This window comes from Mchenga conophoros, linkage group LG16 (genome assembly GCF_057382185.1).
Source record: "Mchenga conophoros isolate Kocher_MC1m ecotype Shallow Benthic linkage group LG16, M_conophoros_male_GT1.1, whole genome shotgun sequence".
Taxonomy (NCBI): domain Eukaryota; kingdom Metazoa; phylum Chordata; class Actinopteri; order Cichliformes; family Cichlidae; genus Mchenga; species Mchenga conophoros.
In genome coordinates this window covers 15,476,102-15,500,219 of record NC_140541.1, presented here as the reverse complement: position 1 = coordinate 15,500,219, position 24,118 = coordinate 15,476,102, and the positions used below count along the sequence as shown (strand labels likewise).

The 24,118-nt window shown below is 39.8% G+C and overlaps 1 protein-coding gene across 2 annotated transcripts in view; it reads left to right on the top strand.

The window, feature by feature from the left end:
- Window positions 1-24,118, top strand: part of znf385b (zinc finger protein 385B) — a 64,224-nt gene that overhangs the window by 32,590 nt on the left and 7,516 nt on the right. For both annotated transcript variants that reach the window (XM_085248433.1, XM_085248432.1), the window contains exons 5-8: window positions 17,972-18,108; window positions 18,249-18,359; window positions 21,954-22,149; window positions 22,248-22,619. In XM_085248433.1, the coding sequence (XP_085104559.1) occupies window positions 17,972-18,108; window positions 18,249-18,359; window positions 21,954-22,149; window positions 22,248-22,619 (816 nt within the window). The remainder of the gene's footprint in view (window positions 1-17,971; window positions 18,109-18,248; window positions 18,360-21,953; window positions 22,150-22,247; window positions 22,620-24,118) is intronic.

Here is a 24,118-nt window from a genome sequence, read left to right as displayed (position 1 = left end):
GCCTGAATGATCATGTCGTGCTCTCTTTCTCTCTCTCCATTACGTGATTCTCACTCAACGATGAAAAGCTCTTTGGCCTGAACTCAGTGCTCCTCCAGGCCAGGCTAAGTGTGTATTTGTGAGTGTGTGCGGTGTGTGACAGTGACCTGGCTGAGCAGCCTATCAGCAGTCAGGTCGGATGACATCACAATCATTGTGCTGCAGGAGGGCATTTGCTGCTATCAGTGAGCTCCAGAGAGGATGGCTTCCATATAAAACTGCTGTAAATCAGAAGAGCAGATTATTTTGTTTCTAGATCATCATTCGGCTGGTTGTCCGAAGACGCCGGGTCCATAGAGTCAAGTTTGTCATTTTCTTTTCTGTTTTTCTTCTCCTTGCACGAAGAGTAGACCTCAGAAGTGCTCCAAAGTTACAAACTGTCAGTAACGGAAGGACAAAGTTATTACTCACCAATCTGAGAATTACCCAGACACTTTACTCAAGTAGAAGTATCACAATAGTTTAAAAATGCTACACAACAAGGCTTGCACTCAAGAAATAAGTACTGAGTCTGACTGACTCTATCGGTTCTGTCTATTTACTGGGTTGCTATTACTGACTCATGACTATCAAGTTATGGAAATGAAATTAAATGAATAAATATAGTAAAATGTAGTAGTGCTAAGTGATTCCAGTTCTGCCCGGAGAGAAGCCTGTATGTAATGATGCAGGTAAAACTTGGTCAGGACATTTGATGATATTATTACAAACCAGGAAAAGATGAAATACCACAATTAACATTTTCTGTCAAAGACATGTAATAATACATGAGTAGAGTAAAAGCTTATATCATAACTTCTGCCAAAAAAATAAGAAATACCCACAGAAACTGCAACAAAATGGAGAGAATCTACTAAATATGTGCACAGAATCTATGTGGGTAAAAATTCAAAACATGAATTACATAACAGGAGGAGGAGGACTGCATAAGATGGTGAATCAGCCATGAATAATGCATGGATAATTGGAAATTCATGATCCTGATATTAATAAAATTAGCTAGGAAGCCAAATGGAAGTCATGGGTGTGTCACCTGCTGCTTTTCAGCTTCGTCAGGTGAAATTAAGTCTACTAAATTAAAAACATTTCCACATTGCAGATTTCTAATAAAAATACAGAAAACAGAGTCAAATATCTCAAACCAAAAAAATACTAATGGGACTGTTTATGAGCTGTTGTGCCAAAGTGGCTCATTATGTCAGCAGAAGAGAAGGAATATTAAAAAATAACCCTCAGGTTTGAACTTCTCCTGTGGCAAATCATTTTCTGGATCAACAAGTCTGCACTTTCAAGGCAGTGACAAAGTGCAATACTAATTCCAATTTGGAGCATGTTCAATAACAAACTTAAACACACACTCAGCTTTATATTCCTGTATGGTTTACATTAATGTTTAATGAACCAGCTGTGGGGAGTCCTCCACTGCCAAAACTGCATTGTTGTATATCCTGCCTCCTTAAGGAAGAGTTTGATCTTGTTGGATAAAGAAGATAAACGTCACACCCTCATCCACCTATTTCTCAACAAAATGATTTTAGTATATCTACATCTACATACACTAGTGTCTGTCTCTTTTCCTGTGTAAAGTACTTAAATTGTCAGTCCTTCTGTATGTGACCAGTGTGCAAACAAATACACTCTCTGGCCACTTCTGCTCCTTAACATAAATATAATCAGCAAATCACTTGGCAGCCATTCAGGTCATGTAGGCATGTGTACATGGTTGAGACGACCTGCTGCAGTTCACCCGAAGCATCAAAGTGGATGATAAAGCCGCTTTAACTGACTTTGAATGTGACACAGTCCTTGGTGCCAGATGGGCTGGTCTGAGTTTCTCAGAAACTGCTGATCTGCTGGGATTTTCCCACACAAGCCCCCAGGACAAGCAAGGTGTACCTAATTAAGTGGCGAGTGAACATTTTAAACTGAACCCATCAGTTAAGCTCAGGAAAAACAAAACCACAAATGGAAAAAATGTGTTTTTAGCTTAAAGGGAAAGAGAGCCGTGACTTTTTAGACCATGAAGTGTGGATGTGCTGTACTGAGTGTACTTACAGTATATTTTTTTGCGTCAGTGGCAATTAGTGACCACCAGGAGGCAGCATACACACTTGTACCCGCACAAAGACACATTTATACACCCACAAATTCGCTAATTAAATGAGTGAATTCCCATGATCCACTTTCTCAGTACAAATGAAGAGATTAACTCACATGAGACTAATTACATTTACAATATTACAGCTCCTCTCCTCTCTTCCTTACTCCTCTCCTTCATTTCTTTCCTTTACTTCCACTCTCTTTCTTTCTTGTTTTCTTCAGATCTCTTTGCCTCCTCCATATTCTTTACGTCTTTTCTCTTCTCTTCCTGTAGAAGGTATTCTTTTCTTCTCTTCCCTCTTTCTTCTCTATGTCTGCAGTGTTGCTGCTGAAAACAACAGCAGCACTGTGCATGTGCTTTTTGTTGAAAGTTTCTAATTTGTTTACTGCTTTAACTAAATGTATTTTGGTGATGTTCTGAAAGGGTGAAGGAAGCACTGCGTTTTCCATTTCTCGAAGAGGTGCGGTTATGAATACTCCGTAGAGTTTGTTTTTAATGAATGTTTGATTTTAAGAGAAGATAAAGCTATTTTATAGGGATTATTTGGAGTCAGAATTCATGTGAATGCACTTTGAAAAGTGGGTTTTGTGTTTGGAGTTTATAGAAAAGGGTGAAAGGGAAAGAGTCCTGGTAATTGTAAAAACTGAGTTTCTGATTGGATGCTTCTTACGTACAGTGAAAATGTCAAAATCAACCCTCTGTTTTTTACGAGATCTCGCAAAAGTTGAATTCCAACAATGGCGGCAGCTACTTAGTTGTAATATTACTCTTTCTGGGTCACAAAATACACTTTTAAGATATTTTGAGGCGTGAATGTAGCTGTGTAAACGTCATATATCTGCTCGGTTTACAAGACATCACATATTTGCAAAAGTGCTCCAACATTTTCGAGATGTATGAAACTTTTTGCGAGATCCCGAGTTTGTTTTGCGAGATCTCGCAAAAGTCCGTCTTCATTTTTTTTTCTCCCATGTCCCCTGCGGGGCTCCGTAGTTTTTCCTTTTGTCATCTGACTGTGTGTGCGTGAATAAGCTAGCTCTAATTAGCTCTCCTGGGCTAATAAAGGTCACAGTGTTGTGCTGCTCAAACCCCATTCATAATAAGCAGGGAAATAAAGAGTTATTAATAGGCACATATTGAAACAGTGTGTGCATGTTTGTTAGACAGCAAAGGGGTAGAGCAAGTGTTGATGTGTGGTCTTGTGTTGATGTATTCAGCAGTGTATGAATAGATCCTGCTGATGGATTCACACACTCATAGTGCTGTATGGTGATGACAACAGGCTCAGCGGTAGCGACCGGGTACGATCAGCTATGAACCAATGATCTGTGCCTCCCTGACTATATCCTTGACCACTAACCCAAAATAATTCATGACCATGTTGGTGCTAAGACACTGGTAAAAGACTAGTATGACCAGTATAAAGCTGATGCATGCAGTATGGCTGGGCTACACAGCTTAAAAGCTGATTAGTTTATTGACTGCTGTCAGTTTTGGCTTCGCCCAATCTACAATGTACCAAACCTGTGTCGCGCTTTCTATCGGTGGTAGGTCCACAGTACATAATAATTATTGTATAATATAATAAATACAGATAGAATAGTGTGTAATGATGTGGATCGTTTTGTGTTGTGTGTCAGAACAATTAAGGGGGATTGCTGAATGAAAACTGTTAGGTGTGGCTGTGTGCAGACAGGAATAGGACCCAAGGTGCAGACTCCGGAGACAGAACTTAAACCAAAACAGCTTTAATGCTGAACGCAAACATCATATAACTAGGAAAAAAAACTCAAAATAAACTTACACCGGTGGATGGGCAAACCACACAGCAACGTAAACGGTAGATCACGACACAGACACAGAGAAACACAGGGCTTAAATACACAGAGGGAGCAATCAGGGAATGAATAACAGGAGGGAAACACAGCTGGGGCAAATCAGGCCTAACGAGACAAGGGGAAGCAAAACCAGACACATTAACATCAGACATGGACTTTCAAAGTAAAACAGGAAACATAACACAGACTCACGGGCAGGCACTATAACAAAGGGAACAGAGACGTGGGACCAGGGCAGACACAGACACTGACTGGATGTGGGGATACAGCAGAAAGGGAAGACAGCAACTATGGAACACAGACAGAAAACCAGAACACTAAAACTCTAACCAAACCCCACCCAGAGAACCTAAACTAAGAATAATCCTAAAACCCATACAGCAAAGCTAGAATATAATGAAATAACAAAATCAAAGAACCAAAAACACAAAACACTGGGTCAACGACCCAGGGACCCTAACAGAAAACAGGAGGAGTGATTGTCAGGCCTGCAGGTATCAGGCTGTGATGTTCACCTTTATAGTGGACAGAAATTATTTTTTGGAGTGGCACAAATAATTAGAGTCTTATTGAATGCAGAACAGCTGATTGTTCTGTAAATAGTTTGAAATGGTTATAAAAAAAAGAGTAAAAGGCAAATGGGTGCAAGTAACTTTGTTGTTTGCAAAACTTGTGCATATGATTTTAGAATTGACAATTTATATTTGCATGTAAAGTTATAAAATATGATTCAATAAACATGTTTGTGGTTGTTACAGTAAAAAATATAATTTTGTTCTTCTCGGATTTTATGTTTTTTCTCTGATTTTAGATAAATTGTGTTAATACAGAATGTCAAAATGAAAACGTAACTGTAAATTCAGACATGTGAGGTTGTGCTGAAAAGGATGATACCAAACAAGGCAAAGTAAATAGTTTTTAAAGGTGAAATATAGAAGTAAAAGCAAAGTAATTAAAAATTGCCAATTACACCCTGGCCCCATGGTTAAACGTTTTGTTTTTTTTAAAGTAACACAATAGTTACTATTCAAGTAATTAATTACTTTTAGAATCTTGTAACTCAGTTACTAACTCAGTTACTTTTTTGAAGAAGTAACTAGTAACTATAATTAATTACTTTTTCAAAGTAACTTGCCCAACACTGGTCATGATGGCGTTCAGTTGCAGTTTTGTACGTGCACGTGGACAGAGATAATTGCTTATGCGGACACTTTATTTTTTTGGAAACTGTTTGCGTGGACATGATATTTTTGAAAACAGTAGAGGACAAACCCTGTTGTTGGTCAGTACATAAATAATTTGTTGATTTATTCCTTTCCTTTTTTTTTTTTTTTGTCATGATGCCACAAACTGCGAGCGAGCGAGCAACCCGGTGACACAGAGAGAGACAGACAGAGAGAGAGAAAGAGGGATTTCCACTGAGACACAGGGGCTGTCATCACCGTTCACCATGAATATCATCACCTCAGTGATTCACATACACTGTGCACTCTGTCTCTTTCTCGCTGTGTGTCGGTCGCCCTCCTCTACCCTCACACACGTGTCTCTCCGCGTTCACACAAACAGTCAGGCAGCGAGTCTGCGCTGTTTGGTGTGGGATTTCTCTTGGTTAGTTTTTTATGTTATCAGGGGAGCAGATGATAGGAAAGAGGGAGAGGAGGAGGAGGCTGAGGAGGTGAGACAGCTGTCTTCCTGTACGTAATGTGGAGTAGTTTCATGAGTCGAGGTAGGAAATTCTTATTCTGTTTATTTCTGTTTTAACGCCTCATTGAGACGCTTTGTTCTTTGATGCTTTTTTTTTTTAAAGTTCTGTCTGAAATGTTGTTTATGTGGGCACTTAGGTGTTTATGGGAGAACCTGGAGGTTGTGACCTGGATTCACACTTTCAACTGAGGCTGAGTTTTGTCTAAAAAAGGTTGAAAACTGTTACTGTCGAAGAGAAAGACTCAGCTGTTCATCAGAGGATTATTATACATATTTAAGAAGGGTTATGTACACAACTCATTGTCTGGAGCTGGTTTCTAGCATTGCTATTTCAGTACACATAAGTGCACATTTTTATTCAATTGTTTTACTGTATTTGGATTTTTTTTTTTTATCATTTTAAGACACGAATAAAGTTATTACAGGTAACTACAAGAGGGATATTAATGTGTGAAATTTGCATAGCTTCATCTCACAGTTTTCAACAACTTCACTACAGGTAGCACTACAGTGTGTTCAAAATTGGTACCTACATAAAGCAGGCAGATAAACTGACTTTTTCATTTCTAATTGGCGGAATTTCCACTCAGGATTTATACTACGTGCAAAAAAGGGAATGCACACAAACATATGAAAGTGGACTGTACGCCTGACTTGTACTGACTACCATTGCTCGCTCAGATATGTTTCAGAAATCTCAGTGTATAGATGAACATTTGGGTTCCATATAGTACATGAAGGTTCATAGACATAACTGTGTATCACATAAGAAGAGAGTAAAGCCCACTGACTCTGTGACTGCTTCCTGGCTGTTCTGACATTCCTCTTATAATAGATAGCGTGACTGCTGTGATTACATGCACGCTGCTGCTCATCACCACAGAGCATCGTGTGCTTAGGAGACAAAAACACACACAGTAGATTCCCTTTACCACTGCAACCATGTCTGGTTTGATTTATGCAGATCAACCTTTCTTGGCAGTGTCCACAATCTGTGGACTGCAGTACTGTGCAAAGGTCTTGACTCACCCCTCTTTCTTTTATATGTTGCTTCCAAGAAGCCAGACTTGCTTGTAAATTTTTTTAATGATCTCAAGTAATAGTTCTTTAAGTTTTTTGTGTTTTTCTTTGGACATTAGCTGCTTTCCCCTCTTATTTCCAGTCCAGTCTTTGAACCTGACCATTTTCAGAGAAACAATGACTTACAAATCATTCAAGCATAAAAAAGACGCCTAAGTCAAGGGACGAACCACTTTTGTGCTGGTTCATCTTAGCAAAGAACCAAATTTAAATTATATCTTTAAGCACTTTGTTACTAGCAGCCTGTTGCAAAAAAACTAGAATTTATCCAGTTTGACAAGCATGAAATAGCATTTTTGCACCAACAAGATGATTTCCAAAGAGCTATAGCCAAAACCTTGGCATGTCTCATCATGGTATGCATGTGTCCTTTAAAAATGTGAGGAGGCTAGAAAAGTGGAGGATGAAAGAAGATGCAGCATGCCTAAAAAACTATCTACAGCAAATGAACAGTATCTGAAAGTGATGTCCTTAAAGGCTTAGGTTCATAGATTTAAGTCTGTTCTCATTCAAATGAGATATTTCCACCTGAATAAATATTAAATCTGACACCATAATGGTTTCTAAGTTATCTGAGGCCTTTCTCTGTGGCGTGTGGATGTTCTCCCTTCGTGGGTCTCCTCCCACAGTCCAAATACATGCATGCTAGGTTAACTGCTGATTCTAAATTGACTGCAGTTGTGAATGTTTTTGCGTTTTGCATTTTGTCTCCATCTCCATGCATGCAGTTGACTGGTGACCTGTCCATGGTAAACCCCACCTCCTGCCCTATGGCAACTAGATTTAGCAGGTAATGGTATATATAGATGTGCTCTGGCGAGGACTCTGAGGTTTACTGCTTTTGTTTTATTTAGTTAGCTGCATCGACTGTCCTACTGTAGTGTTTTTATTGCTTTCTAGCCTCTAGCTGAAGTGAAAAGGTGTAATTTGGGAAGTAATACTAGAGTACATCATCGGCTTAACTTCACATTGATATCTGACACCCTTGATCTCTGGTGGCTGCACTAACAGGTGAGTGATGAAATGGAGATAAAGTGAAGAGTCTGAGGAGTCTGTTTTTTAAGCTGTGTTATAGGGTAGCTTTTGTTGCTTTAGATTTCATTCATGATGTAGATATTAAAGTTTCACAATCTTGTCGCCAGCAGTAAAAAATATACTAGAAAAATATTTTTGAGAGGGCTACAGATCATATAAAGAAATACTGTTGCGGCTCATCTCGCAGCTAATTTCAAAGTAAAAGTCTTTTGTCTCGTGGTGTTTCTTTTTAGGGTTGCAGAACATGATAATTCTTAACCTTTTAAGATTTTAATAAAAGTGACCTTTCCCTAGCACTGCCCTCAGGATAAGCTTTACATTTTCAGCCCCCACTATAGAGTCTAAGGAATTTTCTCCTGCAGGTGATTGTGCTGTTATGTTTCTGTCTGTTTCTACTGTTTTCTCTTGAGTCTCAGACGGGAGCTCTCCTGTCTGCTTTCATATTCTTGATTGGTCTGCTCTGGGTGTGTTTGTCTTCTTTTTGGATGAAGAAGGTTCCGAACATGACCTACTTACACACACACACACACACACACACACACACAAGCTTGTTATGCTAATGTTTGTGTTTCTCTGCATAATAATAATGCAGTGTGATGTCTAATGCTGCCGTCAGCAGATCCACACTCTGCCTTTGTCCCTCCACAGCTCGTTCTCTGTGGATAAGGAATGTCTAAGATGCAGATGAAGGTAGTGAGACGAGTTCTCCTCCCAAAAGGATCAGTGGTGTATTAATATCCTGATACTTTCAGGCTTCATGTGCAGCTGCAGTGGTTTCAGCTGCAGGGTTTTCTGCAGTGGGAAGCAGGTGATGGATACTGTACTGTAAAGGATGTCCTGAGGCGGAACTCCGCACATAGAGGCTCCACTCGTAGGCTGCTCACCTGAACCTCTTTAGTGACACATGAGTAGAAAGTGGGGGAGCAGGGCAGGCAGGTTTAGGACCTAAGGATGCAGGATACGGGACTTCTGAGTAGAACTGAAAGCAAACCTTTATTGCGGGCTGATCTCTAATAAAAAATTTCTAAGTAATCCAACAAGAAACAGAACCAGGGAGAAAAAAACATCCCAGAAAACAGGAAACGCATACCTTAAATATACACATGAGGTAAGAGCAGAGTGGAGACGCCTGGGGAACACAGCTGAACAGAATCCAACTAATGAGTCAAGGGAAGCAAAACTGAACGTAACACACATGGGATGAGAGACTATCAAAATAAGAAAACCAACAAACACAGAGACAGAAACCCTGGCTGCTACTAATGATGACATTCATAGCTGCTAAGCAAATATAGAAGTCGTGTGTCATGGTTGGTACATACATACCATAACATAACATAAAACATTATGACTTCATTGTTTTCATAATTACCAACAGCTTCAAAATTAAGTCACAACTGCTGCAAACAAACCAATAGATATTGATTGAACAGACAATATAAAATCCTTTAATATCAGTAATCTGTATTTGCCTACTGCCTCAGATGAAAATGTCTGTTATGTAGAATGCCTGTGTTAGATGAGCGCAAGAAATTGTTTGTTCAACAGGACATCATTTGTTCCAGTGCAGGCTGTCACCAACATATACACATATACATGATAAACAGTTGGGACTGGTAGGACACAACGCCCATGATGGAGTTTTGAATTAATGGGCTGGTATTTACAGCTACGTTGCTAACTTTTTAGACAAAGACACATTTCTGTAATTTTACATCTGTACACCACCACAGTGGTTTTTAAACCAGGCAGCTACTTTCAGCTTTAATTTAGTAAATTGAACAAAAATACCGCAGTAACTGTTTAGGAATCACAGCCACTTTTAGACGTAAACGTGTTTTCAAAGGCTAAAAAAGTAATCAGACAAATAAAGCCACTTCACTGGTGCACAGAAACAAAATTGCAGAAGTCGTGTTATTGTCTAAGAAGTTACAGATCTAACTGTATTCAGTGGTTTTCTACTGTAACTGAGCACCGAAGGCCCTACTAGCTGCATCAATGCGCTGCTTTATTCTATGCCTTTAAGCACCTCCTAATTACCACAAACATACTCAAACTCTGATGGATGCTTTGGGAGCAATTTGGAGTTCAGCGTCTTATCCAAGGACACTTTGAAGTGTAGACTGGAGGATCGAACCACTGACCTTCTGCTAAGTAGAGGACCTGCTGTGCCTCCTGAGTATTTTTGCACTGGTGGGGTATCCTTTAACTGCGATGCTTTTTCCCCTCAGAATTTTCCATTTCTGTTGGGAACGTCGCTAAAACTTTCCCACTCCAAACTTGAATGAGCCAGCATTTCTTTTATCCAAATAACAACATATCAAACACATGGTTACTTTTACTCATTGCTTCCGCTGCTGTCGTTATTTTGATGTCGTCACATGAGCTTTCGCTGTGTCTGCACAGGTAGCCGATAGCCTGGCAGCAGATTCCCAGTTTCTTTTGCGCTACTGCAGCTAAAATATTTGAGTTTCTAAAAACGCCATAAGCCCTTATTCCATTTTAAGTTAGCAAAGGGACTTGCTTTTTGTCACCAGATGGGGAGGCGGGTGATTTCAGTGTGACTGTGTAAAAAGATTTATGTCCACACAACATGAGTAATATACACTCACGCAGACACACACGCACATACCCGTGGTAACCGTAGACGTGTGAACCGGCAACTGCTCTGATCTTATCTCACACACACACACATGCACACACAGCAGTGACTGCAGCGGGGTAATGTAATCTTTAATCCTCCGGTATAATCTGTAAGTAGTGTGTGTGGTCGTCTTTTCTTTCTCTCTCTCCCTCGCTCTCTCGCTCTCATCCCCAGGGATAGAGTTACTTGTCTCTAGAGGAAATAGCAGCAAGGGATTAGGAAGTAACACACACACATAGAGAAACACACACCTGACGTTGAGGCTCGGGGGTCCAGATAGCGATGACACATGCCACTCTTGTTCCAGTCACCTGATACGTTCCCTCTCTCTGTCTTTCTCGCTCTCTCTCCCTAACACACACACACACACACACACACACACACAGAGTACATGGTGGGTGTGTTTGGCTGTTTGCATGTTTGTTAAAAGACTACAGCAGTGTAACGCGGATAAGTAGAGTCAAACTGAATAAATGCAGAAGGAAGAGGAAGAAAAGTGGGAACTAAAACATCAGGACTGAGATACCTGGCTCAGGTAGGACCCTTCAGTTGGTTTAAATCTCAAATAAATATCTCGGTCTTCAAGGCCATCTCCATTGACATCCTCTCCTCCTCTTTCATCTTCATCACATCCTGCAGTGTGGAGTTACTTTAGCTCCGTCCATTCTAATAACTTTAGGGTCTGATTAACAGCACCAGATGTTTCTCTTTAGTCTTCTGAGCTGGATGATCATATGTAGAGTGAAGCTGCATTAACAGTGTGGATAAAGACATACTGAAGATTACATCACAGACAATTCTCTTTTCCAGAGGAGCATTTTCTGGTTCTCTTCCCCGTCAACATCCACGAGGAACAGAGCCTCATGGATGTTGACGAGGAATTTTCTGGAACACCAGATTAGTGATGAAGACAGCACGAGCTTTAATCAGATTCTCCGATGTTATATTCCTTTTCCGTTTGTCTTCTGTCTCTGACGAATGCATCTAGGACTTTTTTTTGTCTTTTTAACAGTGGCTTTGCGTCTGTTTTTGGCTATAGATATTACACACCTATGATGGACACAGGGGAATCTTTACTGCAAAGATAACACTGAGCTGTCTTTATAATGAAGTCAAATTAGCCAAGCTTTACTTAGTCTAGTCTCAACAATACCACTATTGTCAGATACTATTTCTAATGCAGTTTTGAGACCTTGATAAACCTTGATAATGCTAATGTGAAGACCAACCACAGTTTAAAATAAGGTAAGAGAAAACGTTCTTTATTTAGCTCATATTTGAGAAGTTCTTTTGTTACATCAGTTAATATAATAACAATAATAATAATAATAATAATTATTAGTATAATAATTATAATAAAAACAAGTAAGGAACTAAGGAACAAGTAAGTAATCACAGAGCCAGCCTTCATGCTGCTGCTCTGTAATCCTTCTGTCACATTTATAATAGGTTTATCACGTCTTTATCACGCTAATGTCAAGTTGTCACAGCTAAGACATCTAAGTTTGCATTAAGAATGACTAACTAACTAAATGCCAGTGACCGTCATACAAATCTTAGACTGTAAATAAAAGATAGACATAGCCACCGTGATATCACAGATGGGTCTGACTGTCGCTATCTTGGTTAGCAGACTACATCCGTATACTGTCTGTATGCTGTCATCACGCAGACACCGATACCTGCTATTTAGTGCTAAGATCCTAATAAACTGCTAAAACTTTACTGGCCAAAACTAGAGCACAGATGTCTTCGGCTGGCTGTTAGTGTAGTTAATTGCTCAGCTAAGCAATATTATTTATCTGATAAGCCTTAAAAAATCACCAAAATGCATGAGCCTATAAAAATGTGCCTTGTTCTTCTGTTGGATTTTTGACCTTTCAGTGCATAATGATGTGTGTACAGTTTGTTTTCTGATGTCTTGTGCCCTTTTGAAATTGATTGGTATTTGGTATTTACATTCAAGTATTCATCAGGAATTGAATGGACGTGACAATGGGATTGACTTGTCCTACAAAAAAGCACAGATCTTTTTGAAATATATGTTTAGGAATTGGGAAAAAAATTCTTTTTGACAAGAAAAGAATTGTAAACAGAAATCCTTCCGTATTAGTGGCTCAGCAGTGCTCCTTTCCACACTCTCAATCACTATAAATCAGTCTTTAACCTGCTACAAACACCAGAAATGCTCTGTGTATCAATTTATGCTGCTACTGTAAGCAAAAGGTTGTGTGCAGCTCAGCCGCTCCATTTGGATTTATACACCAGGGGCATGTGACTGATTAAATATCAGCCACATTTTTCAGTAACCATACCCACTGGGCACAGAGTTGCCCGGGTCAGATCACTTACAGGAGCCGCAGTCTGCAGCTCTCGGTGCAGCAGAGCACCGTGCAAGGTTTTCGTTTCTCATGTCTTTATCATGTGAGCCTCCAAGCAGAACTAACTGCGAGCGTAAATATGTGTTTGGATGTGTGTGTGAGAGGTGTGAATGCCAGAGATGACCTTGACTGCAGCCAGAGCCATAAATCTCACTGCTGTACGGGGAAACTCGGCTGACCAGCAGGAAGCTGGATGCTACAAATGAATAAAGGATCAGAATCAGTTTATAGGCAGCTTAATCTCAGCAGCTGCTGATGTCAGCAAAGGACACGCCAGGAGAGACGCTTTGATCATTTAAAATGTTTGGAGCTCTGACATGGTGTGATTTCTACAGGAATTTAAGGCAGGAATTTTGTAACTTCAGTGCTATTGCTCTAATTAGAAGATAAGAGAATTCCTGAATGTACACCTTTGACCTATAACAAGCGATCTGCACATTTCTAAACTTTGAGTGGAACAGAAGAAGCTACCATAGCTCACTAGCACCCTCCAATCATAGTGTACCCACACAGAATATTTGATTTATTTTTGATGACAACAGCTTCTTTCAGAAGTGTGTGGGTGGTTTCAGCTTCCTGACTTTCCTGTTAGCTTAGTTACAATTTTATTATTCACAGAGTCCTTTGGCCTCAAGCCAATAATACTCTGTAAGTATGGATTTACTGGAGCTGTTTCTTCCTTTTGTTTCTCACTTTGCAGAGAGTTTGACACTAGAATTGCTACCTAGCTAGCTGGCATGTAGCTGAAGGTGTAGAGAAGAAAGGAGGGAAGTTCAAAGCTGATAAAGCAGCTCAAGAAAACGAAACAGCAGCAACAGATTATGAGCTGCACGCCGTCTGTTTTCTCAAGACTGTGAATAAAATTAATAAATAACTGTTAATTATTGTTTAACCTGAGACATTCATTGTGTCTCGAGTGAAGAAAAAGAAGAATTTTGATATCAAAGTTGAGATTAAAAATAGAGTAACAGACTACTTTTTTTCTCACATTGCTCACGTTTTCTTCTTCTTTTTCTTCCTCCCACCATTATTACTATTTGTAGTAGTCATAGAAGTTTGAAGACGTGTGTTTACATTTTATAAGACCAACTAGTTTTCATCAAAAGCTTATATGCATGAACACACACATATGCATATACGCTGTTTGTGATTGAGACCCACTCTGTATCCCTGGCTGACTTGAGTGTTATTAATTAGCTCTCCATCTATACCTACAAGAAATCACAGTCTATTTCACCAAGAAGCGCAGATGACCTTTGAGTGCTTTCTGGAGTGGATTTAGCTGGTAGGTTCAAGTATCCAACCAAACTGGGCAATTCCACTTTTACTGGTTTAATCCACTCAGATCCAGTTCTAGTGTTAGACTACTCTAATTTGCTTAGTTAGGTTCCAGTTTTAGGTCATTCCAAAGTGGTAGGTGGTAAGTCTTCTGTGTAAGTCTTGGCAATTCAGTATTTGCCATTTGACAGCCATTTTGGTCACACCTCTGGGGCGTTATTTGGGTAGTTATTTTTAAAGGCCAGAGAATCATATCTTTAATTTTCGTATTTACTGGGACATAAAAGTTGCATCTACTGAGACGCCAGCCAAATCAGGTTAGAAAACATTGCAAGATATCATATACACAGCTACACGACATTATGACTTAATTTGAAGCTCAGTTCTCAGTGCCAACACGGTCCATCTTTATGGCTGAAGCGTTCAACAAATGCCGTGCTAATTTAAATTCTGAATATGGTCAGCCAAGAAAAACAATGTCTTTGCTGCAAATGGCAAGCATATCTAACCACCACAGGGAGCATATCTATCCTGCCACCACAGAGTTTAAACAGTTCTGAACCTTTGCTGTGCACATGCATCAGTGCAGCAACACGATTGGCTCCAATGTTCCCCAGTTCAACTGTTGATTGGACGTTTTGGTCACAGGGGCAGAAATGTTACAAAATTCCCTCATAGATTTCTATTTCTCTTTATCTCATGATTTCTCTGGTTACAATTTCAGTGTCAGACTAAGTGACTAAGTGACTTTCCATCAGTCAATTTTATATTAGGCGCCAGTCTAAATTGGTCAGTGTTATTATGAGACAGGTGCAAACCTGCCAGCTCCAGTTTGAAGCGTCTCAACTTGTCAGCTTTTTGTTGCTTGTCCCACTTTGCAAAGTTGCACGCTGCGAATGGAAATAGTTTATTTAAAGAATCTTGTAAGAAAACTTTTTGCGTGTTTGTTTACAGCTAGTACCGCATTTCGGGGATCTTTTGACAAATCACCAACAGCCTGAAATAAAGCTGACTGGCTCATTAGTTTGCTGTTGGCCAGTTTTCATGCTGGTTTATCAAGTGTTTCCATGGGAGTGCAGTAGCAGATGTTTAGATCAGTATTTTTAGCAGCTTCTTAGAACAGCAACTTAGTGTAAGGGAGAAGGGTTACTGTGTGTGTGTTGTAACCAGATCTCAGAGGACAGAAGGACAGAATTAAGACCACTCTCTCAACACTCTGTTCATCATACTCACACATACTGAAAAATATCTTCAATTCATACCTATCACGAGTGGTCTACACCAGAGGCTAACAAGTAATTGAATTCAGCAGGTACAGTCACAACATAAAGCCAACATATATTTGCATCAGGAAACATTAAGGCTAGCAAAATAGTCAGCCAGCTTAAGATACAGGATTTGTAAAGGCTTAAAGGGTCCTCAAAAAGTCCTCCAGGATGTCAAAAGGGTCCTTGAAGAAGGTTAAGCCATCCTTGAGTAGTTTCAGGGAGGTCATAAAGAGGTTTCTGTTGTCCTTTAGGGAGTTTCACCATTTCTTTAATATTACTAGAGGACTGCAAGATCTCTATTGTCCCAGAATTCAGGAGATGTCACACCTCAAAAAAACAAAAAATCAAGTAAAAATAGAGTTTAATTCTAATGAGATCACTGAAAAGAGAAAGCTGCTGGTTGAGGTTGAGGAGGAAGAATGCTTAGGCTTTCTTGAAGTGGCTTCTGTGGTTCAGCTTGTTTTTGTCTTTAAAAAAAAAAGTTTCTCAAGCATTTTTTCACGTGGCATCGGTAGTGTTTGAAGAGGCTCCAGTGGTTCTCTTGAGTGATTTTTAGGTAACCTTAACATTGTGGCTTTATTACATGTTAATAGGCTTTTTAAATTGGCTGAACTTATCACCAAGGTGGTCTCAGTGGTGCTTAAACAAGCTCTGAAGGCATTATAGCGGCGCATCTGAAGGAGCTCCAGTATGACGCAGTAGGTTAACAAATATTTTGGTTGTTGTAGTAATGACGGTCTGCAGGACTTCTTTTTTGTAACCGATCCACCAAGCTGACACAATAGGCCACATTTAAAAATAGACACTAATGTGTATTTACTATCATAAATAACCCCCAGGATCCAGATCGTGATCTGAGCCGTATCTGCCCACCTTCACATTCGATTACAACACCGTCTCATGTTGTTCTGAACTTAATAATCAGCTGTAGTTATAAATACAGACACTGACTCACAGTGCTGCTATATGAGGATAAACTTAGAGAGTCAGCAGCCTGGCACACAGCTCTTCTACAGCTAGCCTAATGTTACACACACACACACACACACACACACAGTATTTAAAGTCTGGGTGGAGCTATAGTGAATTTTTTGTTGGTTTGTTCTGAATAAGATTAATACATTGTGACTGGTTTAATGTGTTGTGGATCACAGTCAGCTACAGCTCGTCAGAATAGATTATAATAGGTCTTAAAGTAGAGTTGTATTTCTATATTTTATTTCTAATCTTTTATAATGGTACAATTAGAGTTCATGTAGAGTGGATGTAAATGGGTTATAGTACTCACATGGATGCATTAGAAGTCATAAAGAGTTGGCCAGACTGTTATTTAAAATGGGATATAATCAGGTTTACCTTCATTACATTACACTGGACATATGCACTAAACCAACATGACCAGAAACCTCCTCCTACTCCTCTTCTTCCACCGCCTCCCCCTCCTTCATCAGGCCTGATTCAGATGGCATCAGTGTTTCCACCCACACACTGTTGTTACAAAAGATTTCACTGCAGGGCTTTGACATGCTGTAACTTTAAACATACACAGAATAATATGCTTGCATCAGGTAACTAGCATGAACTAGCAGCAGCAGGTGGATTCAAACATCTTCAACTGTTTTCCTAAAATTGCTCACATGTAACCGCCCTCCAAATAATCCACTGCTAATAATTCATGGCAGATTTAGAATACTCAAGTTTTGTTTGTTGAAGAAATGTTTTGTAATAGTTGTGTATAGTGTGATGTGGTCAGCTTGGATTCTGCGTGAGCTCGGTTAGTGTACTTCCTGCCTTTTGAAAGTTTACACATCTTTCTGGCCGAGTGGCAGCTGGACACGTGGACTCATTATGTGAGCCAATCGTTCGCCCTCTCTTCGCTTTGTCTTTCTGTATTATTGCCTCTCTCTGCCCCGAGCAGCTGCAGCTCCATATGTTCTGTATCCATATGTTAGGTACTGTTAAGCAGATCTGCTGCTCAGGTTTCCAGGTCGTAACTCCAGAGATATCAAACATGAGCTCCTTTTGTTTGCTCTTCAGAGAATATGCCAAGAAGTGTGTCTTTCTCTTTAACAGGCACAGCTTTAGATATATTTCCTGATCCTTACAGATGGTTAATTTGACAAAAGGCTATTTATGAAATCATTATTCAACAAATTTTTGGATAAAAGTTCTTAAATGTATTAATAAATGTAATTTAATTTCACCTTCATAAAGTGTCAACAGACTAATGACAAAACAGCTGAGGAATCATTATTAAAACTCAATAATGGCCAATATTTTTAGCCAAAAGGGACCAAACTAAATCCATAACATCATAAAATGGCTCACCCGTTTTATGTAGCGTGAATACGAGTCAACCAGGGTTTTTTTCTGGATTCATTTCTAGATGTTTTCAGTATGGAAAAATATAAGTATATCCTTATTTTCGCATTGTGGTGTGACTGTAGCAACTCTGAAGTGAAATTTGGGTCAATATAAGTTTCAGCTTCATCCTTAAAGCAGAAACTCTGCCCTGCAAACCTTTGTGTTGTTGCTGTTTGTTTGAAGTGTGTGAAAACAAAGGTATTAGAAATCAATTATTTAAACTCCGTGTCTGTTCCCAGGAAGTGGGAGTGGTGCAGTGGGCGGAGCGTTGCCAGGTCTCATAGGTGCCACTGGTCCCTCAGTCATGATGAAACCCTTTCTGCCGTTTCCTGTTGAGACAACGTCACCAGTTGGACTTTTCCCAAACTTCAACACGGTAGGTGTGTGTGGTAGCGACAGGTGAGCGTGTGTCATAGCTGCAGGTCAAATAGATCGAACAAAAAAATCTTTCATGGTGTCATCAGTACTCGGGTTGAAACAAGCTCGTGACCTCTGACCTCTGTGTGTCTCACTCAGATGGACCCGGTGCAGAAGGCTGTCATCAACCACACCTTTGGTGTTACCATGGTACCTAAAAGGAAACAGGTCATCTCCTGTACTGTCTGCCAGTTGAGGTTCAACTCTGATGTAAGTGTGTGTGTGTGTGTGTGTGTGTGTGTGTGTGTTTTGTTTCTGGTCGATATACAAGATATAAATATAAATGAAGTGTTTGCTTATTAATACATTTACACGTTTGCTAGAAAATGTTAGCACTGTATCTTAGAAATGTTTGCTCATTAGCACCTAAAGCCTGTGTAACTGAATTAGTTTTCCAATCATAAATATAATTCAGCACATCTAAAATTAACATTTGCCATGCAAGCTAATCTGAGCTTGCTGTTAACGACCGCATTTCAGTCCTGCGTTTTTATGGGATCTGATCCTGAAAATGAACAATAACAAAAAACTGCCGTTTATTGTCTGACTTTTAAATTTTCACTGGCGTTACTGTGGATGAAAGTTTATTCTCAAGTAGTTTATAGTTAGTCTTGCTGAAAAGGAGGGTCCTACCACTAGAGAGATGAAGTCTTTTCTTTTCTTTTTTTTTGTATAATTTTGTGAGGTGCTCCTGGAAAAGAACAGGTGCGTAAGCTCAGGTGTAACACCTCCCCTTCCACACCCTAATGACACAGATCTGCGTAAACGACACTCTGCCCATTCACAGACGACTGCTGTGCGGGAACGAGCTGCCTCATTAGGAACATGCCAGTCAAACATCACTTATTCATGAGCTGGTGAAATTATTCATGAGTGAACATGAAAACAGGAATCACGGCTCAGAGAAGTAAGAGAGGAGCGTGACCTCTTATAGGGGAATTAGTCTTATGGGATGTGATACGAAGATTTTGTGTAAAGCACTCTCTAGAAGACTAGATAAATATGTGCCTAATTTGATAACAGACGATCAACAAGGCTATCATAATATAAGACGTGTCCTCAATGTACTTTATGAGAAAAACAATAGGGAGGACACTGCGCTGCTATCACTAGATGCGTGCAAAGCCTTCGATAGAATAGAATGGAATTATCTCTTACAAGTGCTCCCCAGATATGGACTAGGTGAAACATTCCTGAAATGGATCCGATTATTGTATACACATCCAACAGCACAAGTTTTAACTAACAATAACGTATCAAAACCCTTTAATTTACAGCGATCAACCAGGCAGGGCTGCCCTCTGTCACCAATTCTCTTTGTGTTAGCAATAGAACCTCTGGCCATAGCTGTGAGAGCAAATGCAGGAATATCAGGGATAAGAATTGGAGGAAGAGACCATCTAATTTCTTTATTTGCAGATGATATTATATATATTTTTTGACTAATCTGAAAGATAGTAACCCTAATTTAGTAACATTAATAAAAACATTTGGAGAATTTTCAGGAAACAAAATTAAAAATTCTAAATCAGAATTAATGTTTCTTAATGAAGAAGAAAGAAGAAGCCCTGTGGTGGCCACCCCATTTAAAACAACTACAACAGGCTTTAAATATTTAGGCATTAGGATCGCCCCAAGCATCAAGGACATAACCTCAATAAATTATGATCCCCTTGTAGAAGAGGTCACGGAAATGCTAAACCGCTGGACAAACCTGCCTGTATCTATGATAGGCTGGATAAATATCCTAAAAATGACAATTTTACCCAAATTTTTATAATACTTCCAAACACTTCCGTTGCCTCTACCAACTTCATTTTTTGACAGTTTAAACAAACTATTTAACCAATTTATTTGGAATAATAAGGAGGCAAGGCTCCGCTTACAACTACTTTACTTGCCCTATGAAAGAGGAGGTCTCCAAGTCCCCAACCTCAGATGGTATTATATGGCTGCCCAACTAACATCAGCCACCCATTATTTCTGCCCAACAACACCTCCAGCCTGGGTTGACATCGAGCAAAAATCTGTTCCAGATCTTCCCTTACACACTTTTCTATATTCTTCAGACACTAAGACATTAAGAAAAAAATACAAGGAACCCTTTCTTGAAAAATACAATTATAATTTGGCATGCAGCTCATAAATATGTGGGCGATCCTCCATCGCTTTCGCAATTTACCCCTATTTGGGGAAATGAAAAGTTCACGCCAGGTAAAAGTGATGGAGGATTTAAAATATGGAAAAATAAAGGCATTCAAAAAATTAAAGACCTATATGCAGATGGCATGCTGCTCACATTTGATCAGTTGTGTAAAAAATATTTAATACCCCCAAAGCACTTTTTTCAATATTTACAATTGAAAAACTATTTGTCATCAAAACTGCAAAGGATTGCTGAACTTCCACCACTGACAAAAATAGAGGAGGCATGCATTAAGAATACAAAAGGGAAAGGTTTTCTCTCTATATGTTATAATTTACTGATGCTTTCCTCCAAAGACTCAGCAGCAGATAAACTGGATGCTTGGAGAAGGGAGATCCAAGAGGACATAGATGAAAATGACTGGAACCAGGCTTGCTTAAAAGCACAAAAACAAACAATAAACACACGCTTTAAACTACTGCAATATAAATGGCTCATGAGAACCTATATAACACCTGTCAAGCTTCATCATGTGTCCAATGATATTCCGGACATCTGTACTAAATGTTTAGTTGAAAAAGGGACTCTTCTTCATTGTCTATGGGAGTGTCCTAAAATCCAGGACTTTTGGAAAGATGTTATCAAATATCTGTCTGAAGTGTTTAAGGTAAAAATCCCTTTAAAAGGAAAACTCTATGTACTTGGAATATATCCAAGGGAATTTAAGCAATCGGGAAAAAAACCAAATTACTGGACTATGGACTACTTCAAGCCAGAAGAGCCATTGCGCTATGTTGGAAGAGTATGGATGCTCCCTCCATGGGACTCTGGAAGAAGGAAATTGCAGTCTCTCTAGGCCTGGAAAGAAACATTACCCTTCCTGTTGCAGTGTGAATACCCAGAAAACGAGGACTCGCATTCATCTGATTGGCCAAAACGCCACGTTACTGGATGATGTTTCACTGTTGGGAAACGCTGAGCATGATGAAAAAAATAGCTATGGCAATTTCTTGTTAACCTTCCTGCTGCACAGATGCTCCGGCTTTATTCAGAGAACGAGGGGGCTGCACATTTTTCACGCATCGCCAGCCCAAAAGTGGCCTCAGGTCCATCTCCTGTGCATTTAACATTATATGTAAAGTCCTGTTTTAATCAGTCCGGCTGTGTACACAGGTGGCCCAGAGGCCTGGATTTAATGTGTGCTATATGTAGGTCTGTAAATAAAACATAAATGTATTTTCATGCTTCAAGCCTATTGTCCTTGTTTTGATGTGTGTAATTCCAGCGATTGTGCTCTGAGCTTTTCCAAAACACAGGTGTCCTATAGCGTGCATGAATGCCTGCAGCTCCAGAGCTGCTGTGCTGCTGCAGCTTTGCTAGCATGCTTTTCTATGCCTTCTATGGTTCAACAACTACCCTGAATTACTAAAGGGAGATTAGCCATAGAGACCAAACTTTTTGTATGCTGTAAACATGTTTATGTCTTCTGTAAGGTGAGCACCTTATAAAGCAATGTACAGGGTTCATTGTTATAGCTGCTCTGAAGTGGCTTTTCCAGTCACTGACTGCAGTCTCTGGCCCTTTCACATCGGTTTTATTTTGGAGGATGCTGAATGGCTCAAATACAAAACTTAAACTTTTCTATTTCTACATCTCAGTCTCAGGCTGAGGCTCATTACAGAGGAAGTCGTCACGCAAAGAAGCTCAAGTCTCAGGAGAACAAAGCCAAGGCTAAGCTGTCAAATTCTGCAGAAACCAATGGGAGCGTCTGTAATCCTGCTGGCCCCGCCCCTCTTGTCTCAGCTGTCCCCGTCCCTCTTGTCTCAGCTAACAGCAGCACTAATCAACACACAGGTTCATTTTTATCCAGTAATAACACTGATGTGAATTATGTTACTGCTGATGTTTTTTTCAGATATTGTTTCATTTTCCTTCCACTCTTCTCCCTTCAGATTTCTTATCCAGAACCGCAGACACTCCGTCTCCTGTCAAATCTTTCCTCCTCCCCTCTACCTCCCCTCTCTCTTCCTCCTCCCCCTCTTCTAGTAGAGCAGGCAGTGAGCCTCCTCCATCCAGCCCCCCATCGGGACTCCCAGCTCCAGGCCTCTCTTCCTCTTCGTCATCCTCTTCTTCCAAAGTGTCTTCCGCTTCCGCTCCCGCTCCTGTCACCACCTTGTCTTGCCCTGCTTCCCTTCCACCTGCACCCTCCCAGGATGCTTCACCTTCAGTGGAGTCAGAAGAGGAGAAGGCGAAAAAGCTGCTGTATTGTTCTCTTTGTAAAGTCGCGGTCAACTCGCTCTCTCAGCTGGAGGCGCATAATGCAGGTGAGGAGAGATATGCACCTTTGATTTTATATGATATGCATTAGCATTAGCATGCAAAAACAAAAGCTTCTGTGGCATCTAGTTCTTTGTTACACCTTCATTTACAAAATATTGAATGTATGAAAATTGTCGGTTCTGGTGAATGTTAAGTTGCTGAAATTTAAATTGAAGTTAAAGGACAGAAGGATTGATTCATCTTTAGCACAGTACAGGAAATATGTACAAAAGTGGCCTGTAGAGTCTCTTGGCTCTTGGTTTCTTTGAGCATTGCACAGTCTGACCTTGGGCTGGATTTGCTGGAATGCCCAATCCTGAATAAAATCTCTCAGCGTACGATGGGAGATTTCACATTGTTTGGTAAATATCCTTATAGTTCTTCCCGGATTGATGGGCTGATAGTCCCTGATGGTAATCTCTTTCCTCCTGAGCATTTTGTTACTCATCGTCTTAATTCCCGTGGAAGTATTAAAGATGGACATATTTTTGACTTTGTTTGCATTTCGGCTTCGTTTTTGTTAAATAAATGTTGATATTGTGTAACATGTGACATGTTGTAACTCATCTGTGGTTTTATTTACCTAATTTCAAGACCTGCCAAGTGTCAGCTCATGTTTATTATCTCCTGATATGTGAAACCCTTGAATTGACAGAGTGTCTTTTTACCATGGCTGTAAATCAGTGAGGACAGGTCCCACTACAATATCGGCTGAGCGGTTGTGCTTCTTATTTACAGTGCTAAAATAGAGTAAGCATCAGGTGATTAAACTAAAATAATACAAAATATGTCTGTTGTGCATCTCAGCATAGCGCTTCAACTAATGTTACCATCTGTAAATACCAGCAATCAAGTGATTAAGTCAACCGGAGAATTTTCCTGGATGGAGATTACAAATGCAGTTCCCACGAGGCCTTGTCCTGTGTTTACTTTAAGTCGGACCCAAAAACCCCCAAAAGAGATTCACATAAAACCAAGTTTTCTTTTGAAAGCTGCGGGAAGCTCACTCGAACATATGCTGTTTTTTTCACTCTTCATATCTCTGAATCTATAAATTAGGTGGACAGTTCAATTGCTGGTAGTTATTTTACTTCCTCACAGAAACATACCAGGGTATATACATTTAGCTATATAGCTATAAACACATTTAGAAAGAGGAGAATTTGGATTAATGACACTGAAAGGTGGAAGGAAGGTGTCCCTTAATCTCCCTCAGCGGCTCTGTGCTGCCCCTGCTTGGAGATCTTTGGTATCTACTTTTACTCCTGTGACATTAAAAGATATTCAAAAAACAAATGCTGTGCTTCATGCATGAAACACACACAAGCCTTAAACTTATTAAACTTGTTCATAATCCAATATGGCCAAAAGGATTTGTGGAAATCCTGGAATACATCAACAGGGAGAGCTTTCAGCAGAGTTTCTGCACTTCTGTTTCCACATTATGATAATCACACATGAATATTTATCCTCGGCAAGTCTTTTCTGGTTGATTTTTATAGAA